Source organism: Thermobia domestica, chromosome 14 (genome assembly GCF_964235325.1).
Source record: "Thermobia domestica chromosome 14, izTheDome1.hap1.1, whole genome shotgun sequence".
NCBI classification, from domain to species: domain Eukaryota; kingdom Metazoa; phylum Arthropoda; class Insecta; order Zygentoma; family Lepismatidae; genus Thermobia; species Thermobia domestica.
In genome coordinates this window covers 102656056-102674981 of record NC_137467.1, presented here as the reverse complement: position 1 = coordinate 102674981, position 18926 = coordinate 102656056, and the positions used below count along the sequence as shown (strand labels likewise).

Below are 18926 nucleotides of genomic sequence, written 5' to 3'. Positions count from 1 at the left end.
ACACACTTCACGTTAACGGTGCTGAAGTACAGGCCTCTGAAAGTTATGCTCACACGCTTCTGACACCGTCCAACACCAACAATACATGCGTTTGTGAAATAATAATAATAATAATAATAATAATAATAATAATAATAATAATAATAATAATAATAATAATAATAATAATAATAATAATAATAATATAGAAGAAGAAGAAAGGAATCAGAAGACATTATTTTCTTTCAGTGACAAGAATTGCCCCGTTTTCATGCACAATCATCTGAACACCCTGTGTATACAATGTAGTAGTTCATAAAATAGTGTGTTTTTACCAGATAGTAATTTGAACATAAGCTTTCTTTCCCTGACCCTTGCAGGTAGTCGTGCAATGTTGGTACTCGTGTTTCGATAGTGTTTTCTTTATTTCATACTTTCATAAATATTATTAGATTTTTGTTAAAATTTTAAGTTTTTGGATGTTCTAAAGTTCTCGAAACTTACCCCGTTAGTTGTTATTACTTTCCTTATGCAGACTTTTTTTCTCCCTATAACCAGTTTAAAAACATCCTGTCGGCCTACCTTCACATTGAAATACTCTAATTTGGCGATATTTTGGGGCGCGAGGTTTTGGAAGACGTGGTTTTGGCAAGGCGAGGTTTAGGCCCGGCGAGATTTTGGCCCGCGAAGTTTTGGGTGGCGAGGTTTTGGCTCCGCGAGATTTTGGCCCGCGACGTTTTGGGTGGCGAGGTTTTGACCCGGCGAGATTTTATCCCGCGAGGTTTTAGGTGGCGATGTTTTGGCCACGCGAGGTTTTGGGCGGGGAGGTTTTGGCTACGCGAGGTTTTGGCCCGGCGAGATTTAGTCCCACGAGGTTTTGGGCGGCGAGGTTTTAACCACGCGGCGTTTTGGCCCGGCGAGATTTTGTCCCGCGAGGTTTTGGCCGGCGAGATTTTGGGCGGCAATGTTTCGGCCGCGAGATTTTGTCCGTATCCCCCTCGAAACTTACCCCGTTAGTTGTTATTACTTTCCTTATGCAGACTTTTTTTCTCCCTATAACCAGTTTAAAAACATCCTGTCTCCCTACCTTCACATTGAAATCCTCTAATTGGGCGATATTTTGGGGCGCGAGGTTTTGGAAGACGTGGTTTTGGTAAGGCAAGGTTTTGGCCCGGCGAGATTTTGGCCCGCGAGGTTTTGGGTGGCGAGGTTTTGGCCCCGCGAGATTTTGGCCTGCGACGTTTTGGGCGGCGGGGTTTTGGCCAGGCGGGGTTTTGCCCGGCGAGATTTTGTCCCGCTAGGTTTTGGGCGGCGAGGTTTTGACCAGGCGAGGTTTCGGCCCGGCGAGATTTTGGGCCGCGAGGTTTTGGGAGGCGAGGTTTTGGCCAGGCGAGGTTTTGGTCCGCGAGGTTCTGGCCACGAGGTTTTGTACCCAAACCGTGGGGAGGGTTTTGCGAGGACCAGACGTCCAAGCAAAGTATCTCTCGGAGACCGACTGTCGTAGAGAGTGGTCCTCCAAGTTTTTTGCGAGGACCAAACGTCTAAGCGAAGGAAGCTGTCAATGACCAGGCCGTCCTGGAAGTTGGAGGTGACGCTCAATCGATGAATATTGATGCCTTCTGCGATTCTGTGTCAGCTTATATTCTGAAATGTTGCTTACTCCATTAATCTTCATTATCTGGCGATTGCTGACTATGGTTGTCGACATTGCCTTCGTGGTCATCGTCTGAAGTTGTTTACACGCAGTACGCAGCATATCGTTTAATTATGGTTTCTGAATTGCATGCTCTTGGAATTTCAGGAAAATCAGCATCCCCTTGGAGAAATCGAATTTCATCACTTAAGACACTTCGATTATACTCGATAAGCATTCACGTTCACTATTCCGTAATTATTGAACAAAAGAGTCTGTATTTTGGTATGGTGGATATGCGATCTCCAATGAACGGGTTTAACTAATTTGCGTTACGCATCTCATATGGTTTTCTTCTGGCGATTTTACCGGAACTTGAAAAACAAAACAGCTTTCATACAATCGGCATAGAGCAATGTTTGAAAACGCAAGAAAATCAGATCTGGAGAGGCAGGCAATTGAAACCCAACCTTTCGATTGTTGAATTACTCGAGAACTTCTCATGCCTCAGTTAACCATGCAGCATTTTGTTAGTACTTTTCTATCGTAACCAACTCCTCTGTTGACATTTTAGAGTGTCTATTTTTTTTTCTTACTTAAGCGTCATATTTGCTTTCCAGAAAACAAGATATTAGAGTTTGAATTGTCATCCAAGAAAATTATTTTGGTATTACATCATTCATTTTTATTTACTGACGTTAAGTAGGACTTTATAATTATAGTTTGTCATTTGCTCTGTATGGAAGGGAATAATGTTTTAAAAGTCATTTTAAGTGTAAAAGTGTAAAGAAACAGCAGTCAAATGAGAGGCCCGAATTCAATTTCCTGCTCAATAAAGTTTTTGTTTATTCTATTTGTATATTTTCTAACATTATTTATATCACAACCATTCTCTCTAATTAATCCCCTAGCGCAACAGAGTTTTAAATCGCTGCCAACCCCTACAGAGGGAAGGATATTTAAATGCTATACCGTTAATACACATCCTCAAAACTCAGGATCGAATATGTTAAATATTTTAGAATTTGTGCCATTTTATACATTGTACTACAAAAGACGCTACTACATAGGTAGCTCGAAACAGTGTGAAGAAAAGGATGTCACAATCACCTAAGTAGATCAGAAGCAAGTGAGAAAGGGAAGGTCGTTATTTATAAGTAATGATCATTAGTATTTCGAGTCTCAAATGATTGGAAAACTGTCACGTATTTTGAAATATTTACTTCTAAACAGGATCAAGTTAGAAAATATGGCCTTTCAGAAGGCTAGTTTCTATCTTAATGCTGAGAATTTTATCCAAGTTTTCCTTAACTTGATTTTTTTGCCCCCAAAATGTCCCCGTCCCTCCGTTGCTCCCTTCCAAAAAATTAAAAATGGCGTCGTCACTGGTATTTTTTTCTTCTAAGAGAAAATATGTTATATGTGGTTGTATAACATACGAAAATATTTGAATCTACATGGAAGTGAAATATATATTACTCGTTGGCAATCACTGTCAGAGAAATGAAACCATTTTTAAATGTTAGCTTCTGCAAAGTCATCACGTAGGCCTATATGTAAATTCAGAACCTCAAATTATCTCCCCTACTTCAATTTCCTTAATTAAAATTGTTGTATAAGCGCTGTAGAATTTTGAAATACAATTAGGCCTATTTAGAAACACGAATACTAGTTCCTAAGTGAATCCTCATAACTCTCATAGTTTTGGATCTATTCAGTTCTAAAACTACTTTTTCTTCATTTTTGGCAGCTAATGACATCGAATGGACGCATATTTTGCGTTGTATTTATTATTCTTTTTTTCTTTCTCGAAGTCACATATATTATGATACTCTCTGTCTGTTGGTTTTCGCAGCCGTATATTCAATATAGGAATATGTATAAGTTGAAGAAGAAGTTATCAAATTATCCCTCCAATTTCTACATTTATAATTTCCTATACTTCCATTTTCATCTATAACGGGATGGAGCATTTATATCTGAACCTAGTTGTAAGTTTAAAAAGATATTTTCAAAACACTGAAATTCTGACAAATACCAATAATTAGAGATTGATTATTTGACAGATTGTGCAGTATCTACATCTAACGGTGTCACTAGACCAACTTGAAAATGTATTTTTGTTTAATGGGACATCAGGTTATTACAAACTTCAAACCCGCATGTTAAACGAAAACTTAAAATCCCACATATATATCAAATTATTTAGTATTATAAATTATGGGCCATACAGTTACAAATATCCAAATTTGGGAGGCTTCTCCAAAGTAATGACACAAGTGAGACTTAGTATCGTTCAAAGTATATTAGTGTCAAATAATATGATCATGGTGAGGCATTTCGAAACAATAGAAACAACACTACAAGGGATCGAAAATGTCATTATTTTAAGAGGCTTTGTTTCGAGGAAATGCTTAAATAACTTTCACATCTGACTTTTATGGTTTTCAACAGACAAAAAATCATAAAAAATAAAATAAAAAAATCATAATGGCTTTCACACTAACTTGATATCTCAAAACGTTCCGGTACTGTAATAACATGGAGCTATGTAACAAATCTGCTTAAAACTTGTAACTATCAAGTACTATTGCTGTAATGTTATACAGGGTGTTTCGAAACAACATCGACAACGTTTCAGAGGTGATTCCTGACACCAAGATAAGACAAAAAGTATAGACCAACCAGGGTGCATAGATGCTTCCTTTCGGAGTTATAGGCTCCCGAAAACATGAAAAAATGAACTTTAAAGGTCCATAGCTATGAGACCTACCATAGTCGGGTTAAGATTTCACTTAGGAACTAATCTATGCCCTATCCAAAATTCCATGTTTCAGAATTCTGCAGTACTTCCATAACACTTTTCATAGAGGTATTGGTGAGTACTTCAAATTATATGCCCTCTATAATTTGAAGTCCCTCTATAAAAGTTGTTGCGTGAGTACCTTAGGATTTTGAAACGTGGATTTTTGGTTAAGGCACATATTAGTTCCTATGTGAAGTCTTAACCCGACTACGGGGGCGCGGTGGCTCAGTGGTAGAGCGTTCACCTCCGGTGCTTGAGGTCCCAGGTTCGATTCCAGCTCCCGCCGTATGGACTTTGTGGTGGACAAACACCGTGCTCGTGGGTTTTCTAGGGGTTCTCCCACTTTCTTCATTTCACTCATCTCTCATCATCACCGTCTCCTTTAGCCTAACCGGCATAACCGTGGGACGTTAAACTTAAAGATTTCATTTCATTTTTTCTTAACCCGACTACGGTAGGTCCCATAGTTTTGGAGCTAAGGACCTTTAAAGTTCATTTTTTCATGTTTCCGGAAGTCTATAACTCCGAAAGGAAGCATCTGTGCACCCAGGTTGGTCTATACCTTTTGTCTTATCTTGGTGTCAGGAATCACCTTTGAAACGTTGTCGGTGTTGTTTTGAAACATCCTGTATTAGCAAACGAAAGAGAAAAATATTCTTCAGAAGCACGTCATTTTATGCAGTATAGCTATATATACCCATTTGATTGAAATCTAAACGATCAGGCTGATGAAAACGATATTATGATCTCCAAAATTTTATATATATATATATATATATACTTCCATTGAAATTTGGTTTCTAATTAACATATAGATAACTGAAAGTAAAGTTTCTGATTCTTTCAAGCTCAATAGGATAGAAAAAGGAGAAGTCTTACCTGGCTGCTCAAGTTTCGTTAATTATACAGTGTCGTTAGAGACAGAGAAGGGAAAACCAAGTGAATCGGAAGCCACTAAAATCCCAACTGGGAGTCCGGTAATGGTTGCAGCAACCATTAAATCTCGGCGTCATCACCTGTAAGCAAGAATTTGCATTCTTGTCTCTTCCACTTACTAGCGACAAAGGGCTCGTAAGCATGCTGGAGAGTTCTTTGGAGTAGACGTGTTGAAGACGGGAGTTTTCCTTTTTCTAAATTATCTTTATTTACAAAATTATACACGCACAATGATGAAAATTATGTTTTCATTTTATTAGCTTGTAACTGTATTTAATTATAAATAGACATGCCATTAATTAAAACTTTATTTTCTCAATTTTTTTAACACTAGGAACTATTATTCCGTAAAAACGCCGGACTTAATTCGAATTCTATATCAGCTACAAACGTAAATTTACACTTGCTGCCTAGGAACGTTTGTACCACATTCACTGGCGTCTCTGGCATGTAAAGTTTGGGGAGGACATCGAAGAAAGTGATTAAAATGGTGCTACCTAGCCCAACCTGTTTATTATCTTCGATTCCATTTGTTAGCTTTCCGCTTACCTTCACGGATCCCCTAAGGTATATCAAGAACTCTGATATAATCGTTCCACAGCCTGAATAATATATTCCAAATAAATATTATTATTATTATTATTATTATTATTATTATTATTATTATTATTATTATTATTATTATTATTATTATTGTTATTATTATTACTATTATTTATTTGTTATTCTGTCGTTAGTAAATAAATTCAATTAGAATGAAATATTGAATATTGTGTACTTCAAAATATTGGGGAGGACGCGACCTGCTCGTCCCCCCCGCCAGAGACGCCTATGGCCACATTAATAGACAGAAAGAGATGTTGCGAAATGCTTAATCATTTGTGAATTGCTCCATGAAAGACAAAAGCGGAAGTGACTTCTGTAGCGAATTGTGACTGGCGATGGAAATGAAAAGTGGATTTGTTACAACAATCCTAAGCCCACAAAATCATGAATGTGTCCCGGCGAATCATCATCAAAACACAATACTAGAGCAGTCATGAAACTATTTTCATTCTGTGCGTATGTGGGATCAAGATGTAGTGTACTTGTATTACTCGGTTACTGCTGAGCTGTACCGAACACAATTACTCAATTTGAATTTAGCACTGAAAGAAAAACGCCCACACTATACCAAAATGCATGACAAACTTATTGTTCTTCCTGTCAATGCCAAACCACATATTGCAAACCTAGTAAGGGAAAACTTGGAAGCACTTAGATAAGATATTTCACCTCATCCGCCCTATTCGGCAGATATAGCTGTTTCAGGTTACCACTTGTTTCTGTCGATGAAACATGGCGTTTATGAACATTTCAGATTTTTTAGAGATATTGAAAAATGACTAATGGTTGGTGGATCGCTTTAAAAGAACCTGATTTTTTATATTGTTATCGCTGAACTCATGCGTTTCGCGAAAATGTGGAGAAGTTGTAGCTTCCGAAGAACGATACTTTAAACAAAAGATAGCGTGCCGTTCTTTGAAGAGAAACATTATTTTTTGTCGAAAAAAGCGAGAATTAATTCAAGCACCTAATACGTTTCCACGTGTATCTCAAATGTACTTTAACGTCTTAATTTTGATTTTATTTACTGGGATTAATAGCAAGACAAGAACATAACTACTTTCTTCATACGAGACGTATCAGTGAGGAAAATTATTTGAAACACTTTATTGTTCTTTGTATTTCTAAAAACAATGTACGTCAGCATGAAAACATAACAGTTCGAAAGTAGTCGTAAGTGTTAATTTCCTGTTGTGTTTCTCGATAGTAAATTAAAAACTAATTATGTCCACTAAGAAGTATATCAATAATGCATCCCGTACAGAAGACTATTTATAGTGGTTATTTATGTAGTAAATCCGAGTTGGTTTCTACTTTCGGAAACATATGGAATTTAGTTCCCATATTAAACCTATCTTATAGCGCGTAAATGATAAGTTGTGCTTAATCTAACATAGTCGAGCCAAAGGTAAGATGAAATATATGGTCTCCTGGGAGCAGTACCCTCAAATCACCTTGGCAATCAACCTGTTACATATAGCTGGCACAAATGTTGCTACTTTTACCTTAAACCTTGCTCTGGAAACTAGCAATCGAATGTATCCTAATATTATAACTAACATACTACTCTCAACATATTCCTGTTATCAGAATCTTTTTCTCGCTGGACAGAACTTCGCCAAACAAGTTATGGCAGAATATTCAAAATATACAGGGTTGATTATTCATTATCAAATACCTTGGTAACTTCTACACCAATAGTTTTTTTTAAAGCAATGAAACTTTATACGATGCAGATATTGATAGGAGAATATTGTTTGATATTCTCTGGATATTCTTGATATTGATATGCCTGCCCAATATAAACTGCATTCTTACTTATATATATATATATATATATATATATATATATATATATATATATATATATAGAGAGAGAGAGAGAGAGAGAGAAAATGTATAATATAAAATGAATTTCTGGGACCAGAAATGCATTCTTTAGAACTATAAGGTAAAAAAGATTAATAGTTTCTAAATGAATGAATGTATAAAATCTTTCAGTTTAGCGTCCCAAGATTGTGTTAAAGGATACAATGTGTAGGGCAAGTGAAAGATTATGGAAAAATTAGTAAAATGAGAATGTGGGACGAAACTGAAGGGCCTCTACAGAACCCATGGACACGATGTGTCCACCACAAATTTATCTGGCTGGAGATTGAACCAGGGACATCACGCACGAGAGGTAAGCGCTATAACACTGAGTTATCATGCCCCTAATGTATAGATATATAAACGTAAAATCAACATAAATTAGGACAAATATATTTTAGTTCAATTATTTGGTGAGCGTAAACAGCGAAGATGTTTGTTTCAAAGGATGTGTTATAACAGTATTATGCAGGAAAGTAACAGCTAAGCTATTTTGTTTTTGAATTCCTAAGATTGAAAAAAATCGTTTATTGTGTTCTGTCTGTTCTTTTATTTTAAAGATGAATTATTTTTAAGCATACGTTGGAAGTTATTTTCTGTCTTATTTTACTGTAATTAAAGCGAATAATTATGTCATATCGGTGAGCAATTAACACCGATTAGGCATTGCTTGTCTGTAAATAAGAACTGTCTGTTACTGAGAGGTTACACAAATTTGAATTAATCACAGCTCATACGTTAATTGTATGCAATATACATAAATACATTAGCTACAAGTATTATGCTGGAACTCCGTCATGGCTGTATTGTGAGCCTACTCGCCTTTGGTGAGCGAGATCTGGGTTCGATTCCCGGTGAGAGCTCATGTAGTTCATATCACACATTACGCTGTAAGTCCATGTCATATAGCTTCGCTGCTGAAAGAAACAGAAAACTCAAACCAAATCAATGAAAATATTATACTTGGACTAGTGAGATAGTGTTCGGACTAGTGGAAAGAGGATATGGCGGATATTCCCTTCTGAAAGAAACAGAAATATCAATAACAATAATATTAGCTTTAAAAATTTGTATTTGCAAATCTCTTGACAAGATATATGTAACAGTAGAAACCATATTAAGGTAAAGCCCATGGTATTTAAGCCCAGTATTTAATATGTTCTTTATGTGTCAAAATAACCTCCCACAGCAGCCTCTCACATTTTTGTTTAGTCTCCTTGACAAAATTTTCCGGATGAAAATCTGCTCTGAAAGACATGATATTCCAAAGTAAAAATAATTCGCATTATCACCATATCTAAGTTATGCAATAACAACAAGCAAAATAATTATTTAATATTAGAAATTTATTACGGTCAGAAAAAAGAATTTCAAGTCCAGTGTGCAAAGTTTTGTAGTGTTTCAAAAGCATTTGGCTTATGATAAAGATATTTTGTTGGGAAAGGCTTTCTGTCCGGTCAGGTTTATTTTCAGATTATTGTATTTTCGGTGCTAAATAGTGTGATTTACTAAATATGTTTTGCTAATATGACATCATCAATATAAACATCACATTTTGCAACTTCGTTTTGAGATTAAGGAACAGGTGAAATTCAGAAAGTGTCAAATCGCGCGAGTCAGGCGGGTCAGCGACCAATTCGAAGTTGCAATTTTGAATTAATGCCACAGCAATAAAATGGTGCTGAGCACAGTGTTCCGACGGGAAACGACGCCTTTTGTCACTCTCCAGCGGCACTTGTACCGAACATGATGATGTAGCTTTTGTTAGTAATCGCAAGTTAGTGCTTGCTTATTCGGAAGATAATCTACCATGACCATCCCCTCCGAATCGCAGAAAACAGTAGCTAGCACCTTTTCTGCTGACAACACTGACATGACTTTTTCGCTGGTGGAGGTGAGGGATGATTTCGTTGGAACTTTGGTTTGAACTGGGTTGGTAATGATTGACTCACGTCTCTTCTACTGTTATGAATCGCGTCAGAATGGAAAAGCTGAAGACTCTCCCTTGAAATATTACGTCTAATTTTCTTTTAGTCAGGGGTTGGAAGATTGAGTGCCTTTCGCGCTTATTTGTTTTTCATTATCAATGCTGGTGATAATTATATCAATGCTTTTACACTTGACAATCCCAGTGTCTCACTGTTTCAGGAAACTGTTTGATGGTCAATCAGCCATAATTTAGAACTTTTTCTTAGGTTAGTGCTTCAATGGATCTTCCTTGTACAGAATTGTCGTCAGTGTTGGGTTTCTTCCTTAAACATTCAGCTGCCTATTTCTTCACTGTGCTACAAGAAAAAAGCACTGTAGGCTAATTTATTAATCATGTCGATGGGGATGTCTTACAAAGTTAAGATCTATTTACAGGGATATTAAAAGGAACTGATCTTTTCTTCAATTTCACTATTGTGTTCAAAAGTAGCTCATTCCACTGTTTTATACAAAAATAGAAGATATTAACACCAAATTTTGTATGATATAAAGATTTAATAATTACACTGACCAACCAAAACATAATGTCCACTTACCTAATATTTATACTTCTGCCTTTAGCTGGGAGGGCAACAGCAGTGGTGTTTAGCCTGAAAAAAATGAAGACATGATTAAGTGCCTGAAGACGTGTCGCGCCACATCTGCGCACACAAGTCAGTTCATTCCTGTAAATTCCGAGGAGGGGTCGATGGTCAGCAATAACCTGCTGATAGCTACGAGCTGTCATACCCTCCTCCACACGCACTACTAAGCCCATGGTTGACCATGTGAAGGTTTCCTAAATCATAGTGGGCCACTAGTCATCTTTCTACCTTGCACTTCTCTAGCAGCTATTCTGCTGGAAGACGACGGATTCTTATCTGACGGATCTTATCGATGTGATCGCATACACACTAATTGAGAGAGCTTGTCACCCTCTGGCTAACTCTACTGTTGTAGCTCGTGACTTTTATGTTAGCCCAATGATTTCTCTTTTCAATAGCAGCAGGTAGTCATAATTTTGTGGCTGGTCAAATGTGGTCCTCAAACTTTTACGTAGCTAGTAATAATATTTCTTAATTAGGCTTAGAGCTTTTATAAGAATTCCAGCACTGTGTCCGTTTGACTTACTTTCTTTGCTTCTTTTAGATTAAGCACAATTTATCATTTACGTTATAAGATAGGTTGGACTACAGTTTAATATGGAAACTATATTCCATATGTTTTCGAAAGTGGAAACGAACTCGGATTTACCACATAAATAACCTCTATAAATAGTCTTCTGTACGGGATGCATTATTGATGTACTTCTTATGGACATAATTCGTTTTTAACTTATTTTCGAAAAAAAAAACACTTACGACTACTTCCAAACTGTTTCTTTTCATGCTGATGTACATTGTTTTTAGAAATACAAAGAACAATAAAGTATTTCAAATAATTTTCCTCATTGATACCCTTCGTATGTAGAACGTAGTTATTTTCTTGTTTTCCTGTTAATCCCAGTAAATAAAATCAAAATTAAGACGTTAAAGTACATTTGAGATACACGTGAAAACGTATTAGATGTTTGAATTTATACTCGCTTTTTTTTCGACGAAAAAATAATGTTTCTCTTCAAAGAACGGCGCCGTATCTTTTGTTTAAAGTATCGCTCTTCGAAAGCTACAACTTCTCCACATTTTCGCGAAACGCATGAGTTCAGCGAAAACAATATAAAAAATCAGGTTCTTTTAAAGCGATTCAACCATTAGTCATTTTCTAATATCTCTACAAGATCTAAAATGTTCATAAACGCTATGTTGCATCGATTGAAACAAGTGGTAACCTGAAAGAGCTATATCTGCTGAATAGGGCGGATAAGGTGAAACATCTTATCGAGTGCTTCCAAGTTTTCCCTTACTAGGTTTGCAATATGTGGTCTGGCACTGTCAGGAAGAACAATAAATTTGTCATGTATTTTGGTATACTGTGGATGTTTTTCTTTCAGTGCTAAATTCAAATTGAGTAATTGTGTTCGGTACCGTTCAGCAGTGACCGAATAATACAAGTATACTACACCAACTTGATCCCACATATGCACAGGATGAAGATTGTTTAATGGCTCCTCTAGTATTGTGTTTTGATGATGATTCGCCGAGACACATTCATGATTTTGTGAGCTTAGGATTGTTGTAACAAATCCACTTTTCATTTCCATCGCCAGTCACAATTCGCTACAGAAGCCACTTCCGTTTTAGTCTTTCGTGCAGCAATTCACTAATGATTAAACATTTCGCAACGTCTCTTTCTGTCTTATAATCTGGTATCATATTTCTTATTTTTGAAAAATTTCCATTGCTTTTAAACGTTTGTTAATATTTAATGTATCTTTAGTGTTTCAAAGAACTCTATTAGCTTATGAGATGAATCTTTTTCCAGTAATGCCCCTAATTCTCCACCTTATACTTTCTCGGCGGACCAGCAAAAGCAGAAAATGAAGATTTGCCGTAGATGCTTTTCTCTTGTACAAGACACATTTTCAAGACAGTAAATAATTGTTCTTTGCACTCCAGTCGAAACTCATACATGTATATTAAAGCCTATTAATAGTACTTTATATAATCTAGTGTCATTTCCGCTATGTTGAAATAGCACAAGTACTAACCTGTATTAGTCAATAATGAAAATTAATTCAAGCACATAATATTTGTTACGTAAATGAAACACTTGTAGTGGTTTTCAGAAAATTATTTGCTCTTACGTTGAGTTTGTTCCTATAAGCAATCTTGTTCGAAAGATGTGCAACTTATAGAGGGAACTTTGACCTCTGCACTTATTTGATGGCAAAACACTTCCTCCTGGTAGATGCATATTTTATATTGAAAATATGTACTTGCGTATGTGGTAGAACCATATGTATCGTAAGTTGGCTATAGTTGAGTCTGGAAAGTTATTATCATACCTAATTTTAAGTTCGTGGAAATGGTAGTAGATATATGCTATGCAATCGATTCAGCGTTCCAATAATAGGGTCTATCTATTACATTAACCCTCTATTCAAACCGAAAATTGTTTCAATTAATCATTTCTGGTTTTAAAGCTTGTTAGCATAGAACAAAAGCAGAAATAAATAGAGACAAGCTGCTCTTTTGCAATCGATTCAGATGAAAGTAAATAAGATTATTTTCATTAATCATTAATTCCTTCTGACTTGTCTGAAACATAATATTACGTAGTTTATAATCATGAATGATTTTGGTTTACAAATGTATTAATGAAATCGTTATTATTATAGTTTAAAGAAAAGTGACTTTTACTCATTTGTAAAGTATTATTATGTAAAATAGAGGATTAGAGTGTAAAATAGCACTCTGACAAATCCTGAATGCACGTAAAATTTCTTACTTTTATTCCATTATATTGAACGATGTATACTCAAGGTTTCAGCACGCAAGAGTTCGATATAATCCTCTTATATGAATAAATTACCATTTCAATAGTTATCTGAAATAATATTTTTGCTTTTGAAGAAATACGTCATCTTAGATTTTTTTCTTAAACATACTTGTTTTGCATCACATACTCGATCGAATTCCAGTATGTTTTCATTACTTATACTCAAAGTATGCTCAAAAAGTATACTCAAAAATTTGAGAAATAAAATTAAAAGCATTACAAAACATAAAACTAGAACCCATTACATATTAGAGTAGTATAATTTGATTAATATCTATGGAATTACTTCCTAAGGCAGATTAACGATAAACTATTACAAGTACCAAGAAAATTGCTAGGTTTGTTTTTGAGCATTCCCCATTATTGATTTATCATTCATCTTTACCTGATCGCTTAATATTACCTGGATAATAGAGAGAAATATGCTTCTTACTTTAACGATTTTCTGACTCCTATAGACTGTATCTTCCTCCAAATGTCTTCCATGAATTTTCATCACAAAAACATAGTTCAGATCTCCTTATGATGTCAAACTAATAATGAGTCTTCTTAATGATCAATTGAGACCGACGTTATGCATATCATCATTACCAAAAATTTGAATTTTCTAACTTTACGTACATCATATTTATAAGGATAAATCAGACTATTAATTCTCTTTCATCAATAATATTTTCATTACGTCTCTAGTTGCTCAACTGCAGTGCTTTAAAATAATAGTAGTCTCGACATCTTCTACAGAATAACCTATGGCACAATTTGATCTGAGTTATGATTTTTATATCCATCTTCGTCTAGAATATTCAAGAGCTTCTAAAAACAAATCACGGTGACCTATCACAATACTCGGTAACTATTCTACGACAAGAATGCAACCATTACTATAAATCCAGAATTGAGTGTTTGCTCGTTAGACGTTGAAATACCCTTCTAGAATTAATTCGTTAGGAACCCAAAGTTTAAATACTAAATTTTTAGCCAATATTTTAAAATTCTTCGTGACAGCTTGTATGATTTAAGAAGTACTGTCTGGAACACAACTGATTAAGGTCTTTGTATGAGAATGCGAAACTGTACCGAAATTATATTGTGTAGATTGAAAGTTATATTGTATAATTGCTTACATTCTTTTTTCATGTTTAAACATTCAAGTGCTTCATTTACGTCTTTCTTACTTATGTATATATATGGGAAGCAAGGTGAAGGAAGCAACCAAAGTTTCTGAAAACTCAGCTAATTTATTGGCAGTAAATTTTTAAGTATATCCATTTCATTGAAGAATTGCAAGAAATCCAATGACTTGGGTAATAAATTCAATTACTGAAAGCTCAAAATTCAGATCCTCGTGTACATTAGTATTTGAAAATTCTTGTACAGACTTATGGGCATAAATTCTAAATTACTAGAATTAGAATATAAGTACTTTCAATAATAATTATTATATATTCACAGAAAGTTTCAGATTTTATTCTCATGTCTCAAATCTTAATTCCGCGTACAATTAACGATTCTCTTACGAACTTGTCATTACACCTGCCATTACAGCATAGTTCGATTCCGTGTTTTCACGCGTACTATAGAACAGACAACTAGTTCGGTTCGGCAAGGTTAGAAACCAAAGAAAAGTAAATAACAATATCATAAATTGATTTAAACAAACTTTCTTCTAGAACCTTATCATCAAAACTCTTTATATATAATTAGAATATCTTATATGCTCAATTGATGGGGAAAATTCTAATATTTGTATTTTCATCAAATAGAGATAGAGTAACTGTAGTCAATGTTCTCTTTGTGCTTGATTTCAAAGAGATTTTATTGTGGCGTCTCTTGTAGGGAGAAGCTGGGAAGCTCTTGACTACTACCGCAAAGCTCTTGCTTCATCGAGTAACCACAAGCCTTCTCTCTTTGGCGTTGCTCATATCCTAAGGTCAAAGGGTCACAAAGTACAGGCGCAAGTACTAATGAGGAGGTAAGTGTTTAATGTTTTATGGCTAAAATATTTCTAACTTATTCACTAACAACATTTCGCTGTAAGTGTGTATGCTATATTATATATTTGTTTTACTACAAGTAGACATCTCAACTAAAATATAATTTAAAATATTTTGAACTTTCAATACAAACATTTAAATATCTTATAAACAGAAATGTAGGACGAAAAAGTCCGCAAACCTATACGCAAAGTAGGTTCTAAAAGCTCTAATTTATTTACTGATGTTCTTTACTTTATATTGGATATGCTTTTAATCTGGTGCGTGCTTAAAAAATGGCATCATGCGTTATAAATAGGGTATTCAAAGGGAGATGATTTTCTGCAGATCTCTGCATTCTCAGTTTCGTAATATAGAGCAAAATTATTTTAATTGCAAATATAAATTGACAATTAATTAGATGTATAATATAGCTATAAATACTCAAATTGCGTGATGTATTTAACTTCATTAAATCTTTAAAGAAATAACCGAGTCATTTGTCTCTTTTTTTAAAAAAATGTAATTAAAGTTTCTAAAAAAATATAACATGGGTTTTCTAACTCAAAGACACTTCCATGGTTTACAACACCACTCGGACAACTATACTTATACTGCATGACAAGTTTTGAAAACGCAGTGACACGAGACCATTTATTGTTCACAAGGAATTTATAGTTCGAGTTACATTTCCTTAACTTGAACATTCTGTGATCTCTATTTTTGTCTGGAATTTTGAATCTCCTTACCCCTATTAGGATATGTGTATTAAAGTGACATGACAAGAATTCAGTTAGTGGTAGATACTACGTTCAAAACTTTATTTTAAGTGATTCTGCCAGTTTCCAGTGATATTGGGAAAGTCAACCTCGATGTCATTTTCAAATACAGTAGAGCGTCGATTATCCGAACGTCGGTCAACCGAACGACCGCTTAACCGAACTGTGTACTCGCTCGCAGCTGTTACTCTCCCACCCTACCGTCCATCATCCCCCTCACTCCCAAACCAAGTTTCCCACAGTAGTCGCCGCACTGAGTCACCGCTGGCGGAACATTGCTTCTAATGGGGCCTTCATAAGGCGCTGCTGACCGGCCAAGCCGCCAGCAAAATGCGTATGTAATATGTACATATATTTGTTTAATAAACTTTACCACATACTATATATTCCTACTAAAGTTGCCTTTGTACGTTACTTTGTAATACTTAAAGAGATGCCTGTTTTTATGAATAAATTTACTGTACAGTACTTCTTTTTGGCAAATAAACATGTACAGTTCGATTATCCGAACAAACCAGTTTTCCGAACACCCATGTCCCCCAATTACTTCGGGTAATCGACGCTCTACTGTATTAAGAAAAACAGTGAAGTGGTTCCCACTTGTTCCCTTAAGAATGGAATTTCCAAGAGTCGTTTTCATAAACAGTTTATATACGGAGTGTTATTTTCGTAATATGAAATGCTCGTGAAATAGGAAGACGAATCAGTAAGTAACACACAACAATTTATGTGAAAGAAAGCGCAATAGTTAACACACAATAATACACTGTATGCTGGTTTCAGGCTACTTCTCAACAAGTCCTCCAAGTCTCTCAACACATGCTTCCATCGTGGCACAAGTTTCAAAATACGAGTATACTGTTCATAGTCTGTCCTCTGTATGTGTACGAAAGTATAACCGTCTGTGCACAATCAATTGACTTCACCATCGGAATTGAAACGTTGGCCGGTCAATAATTTCCTTACCGGGTCAATACAAAATGATTGTCCGAATGCTCCAAATCAGTACTCGAGCACCGCCAAAAATTTTCGAGCTCCTCATGAACAGAAGCGTCAACACGGGGCGTGCATTGTTGTGAAGGGGTTTGACATTTCTAGCATTGTTAGGGTGTTTGGCACCAAGTGCACGACGTAGTATTCATAGTGTCCCCGCGTGTTAGAAATTCTAACAGTAGAACTGCTTGCATATTCCAGAATAGTCATTAGGACATTTTCGTAGGTTTAAGTCACCTTGAATTTCTTCTTTCATGAGGAGTTCCCTTGTGAGTAAGCAGTTAGCCTTCAGCGTGGTAGACTCGGGTTCGACTTTCGGCTGGAGCTTATGTAGTTCGGACTGAACGTTAACCTGTAGGCCCATATCTCCTATATCCTCTCTGCTGAAAAGAATGCTAAACCTAAAATCAATTCAAATCAATATTATTTGGTGCGGAATTGTGTGTTTTCACTTCATGAATACCCACATGTAGCTATACGCCCAGAACTTGTCACTTATAACGATACATTCCAGAAATGTATTTTCTTCTTCAGCGATACATGTCATCACTCATTGCCCCTTATGTACGTCTATAAGTTTCTTTGGTACCCACCGAGTGATCATTTTACGAAAATTCAGTGTATTATGCATATTATGCACTGCATACGGAACGTTGAACTCGTTCAAAAATATACGAAGATATCATTGGCTGCCATTACGAATTGCCTCAAGGGCCGTGACACCCTGTGCTTTTGATGCTGTTACTGAACGCTCAGCAGGTGACATATCCACAAAGTACACACGGGCTTCTTCAAAGAGCTCACCCCTGGAGACATAGGTACCATCCATACAATTTTCCCAAACATGCATAACAGTTCTGTATAAATTTCACTTGGGTTTGTTCTGTTACCTGCAAGAAACGGACTACACTTCTCTGGTTTTCATAAGTAAATGACTTCATCATACACATTATCTTTGCTCAGTATTTCGTGTTTATGGCGCTAGAAGTAAATCTGATTAAACATTTGCCAACTATAGTGCAAATATCAAAGTATTTCTCTTTCAATTTTCACGTTCGGACTATAAGCTAGGATGAAAAACTGTTGTGCGATATTTGTTGATCCGTTTCCGTAATAAGGTTTTGACATACATTCTAAATACCCATATTCTTTTCCACAGGACGCACAGTTCAGTGAAAGAAACATGTTAGAAACCTGATTCCGGAAGGAACGTTAACAACGCTTAGAAAATCGTTTTAAACGGTTCAGTCGTTTCCTTCAATTAATGAAAAAAATAATATCAATTTCAATGTGCAAAAATTTCTTATAGAAATTGCCCTTCTTTTTCTCCCTTATAAGTGATAGTTTTGAAAACGCTGGAGCATGTATTCGTTTATTTTTAATGAGGAATTTATATACCGAGTTTGATCTTTCTTTCTGGAAAGGATCTTGAGATACTGTTTAATTGGCATGAATTTTTAAACCTCCCTTTCTCCCCTTAGACTAAAAGGAGAATAAAATTTTGTTCGAAGTGAGAGAATAAAATTCCAGTTCGAGGTAGGTACTAAATACGTTGAAAAATTTATTTGAAATCATTCAGCGTTTTCTGAGATCATGAGACAGACAACATCGATTTCATATTTATATTTGTATTAGCTTATGCCCCGCGTGTTACTGCAAATAATATTTTTAATCTCTTCCTCTTCCTCCGTTCCATTCCTCCTTCAATATTGAATGCAAGTAAATAACACGAACTAAATACCATGGTTCTCCGCTCAATAATTTCGGAGATCTTGGAGAGGACTTTGTTGGCAACTTCAGTCCATTTAGACCCTACCGTCCATGCGTACCAACCGGAAAATTGACTGATCTAACCTTGCCAATCATTTAAGGCTCAATATATGTGTTCCCGAACTCACGTGAGTCGCCACTGTCGATAGTTAGCGGTTATTAGGTGACAGGGGCGT

At 35.7% G+C, this 18926-nt stretch overlaps 1 protein-coding gene across 1 annotated transcript in view; it reads left to right on the top strand.

Moving 5' to 3' along the window:
* The window catches only part of LOC145670275 (protein O-mannosyl-transferase TMTC1-like), a 2166608-nt gene that overhangs the window by 1898320 nt on the left and 249362 nt on the right, over positions 1-18926 (top strand). Inside the window, exon 13 of the mRNA XM_081738705.1 lies at positions 15072-15207. Coding sequence (XP_081594831.1) covers positions 15072-15207 — 136 coding nt within the window. The remainder of the gene's footprint in view (positions 1-15071; positions 15208-18926) is intronic.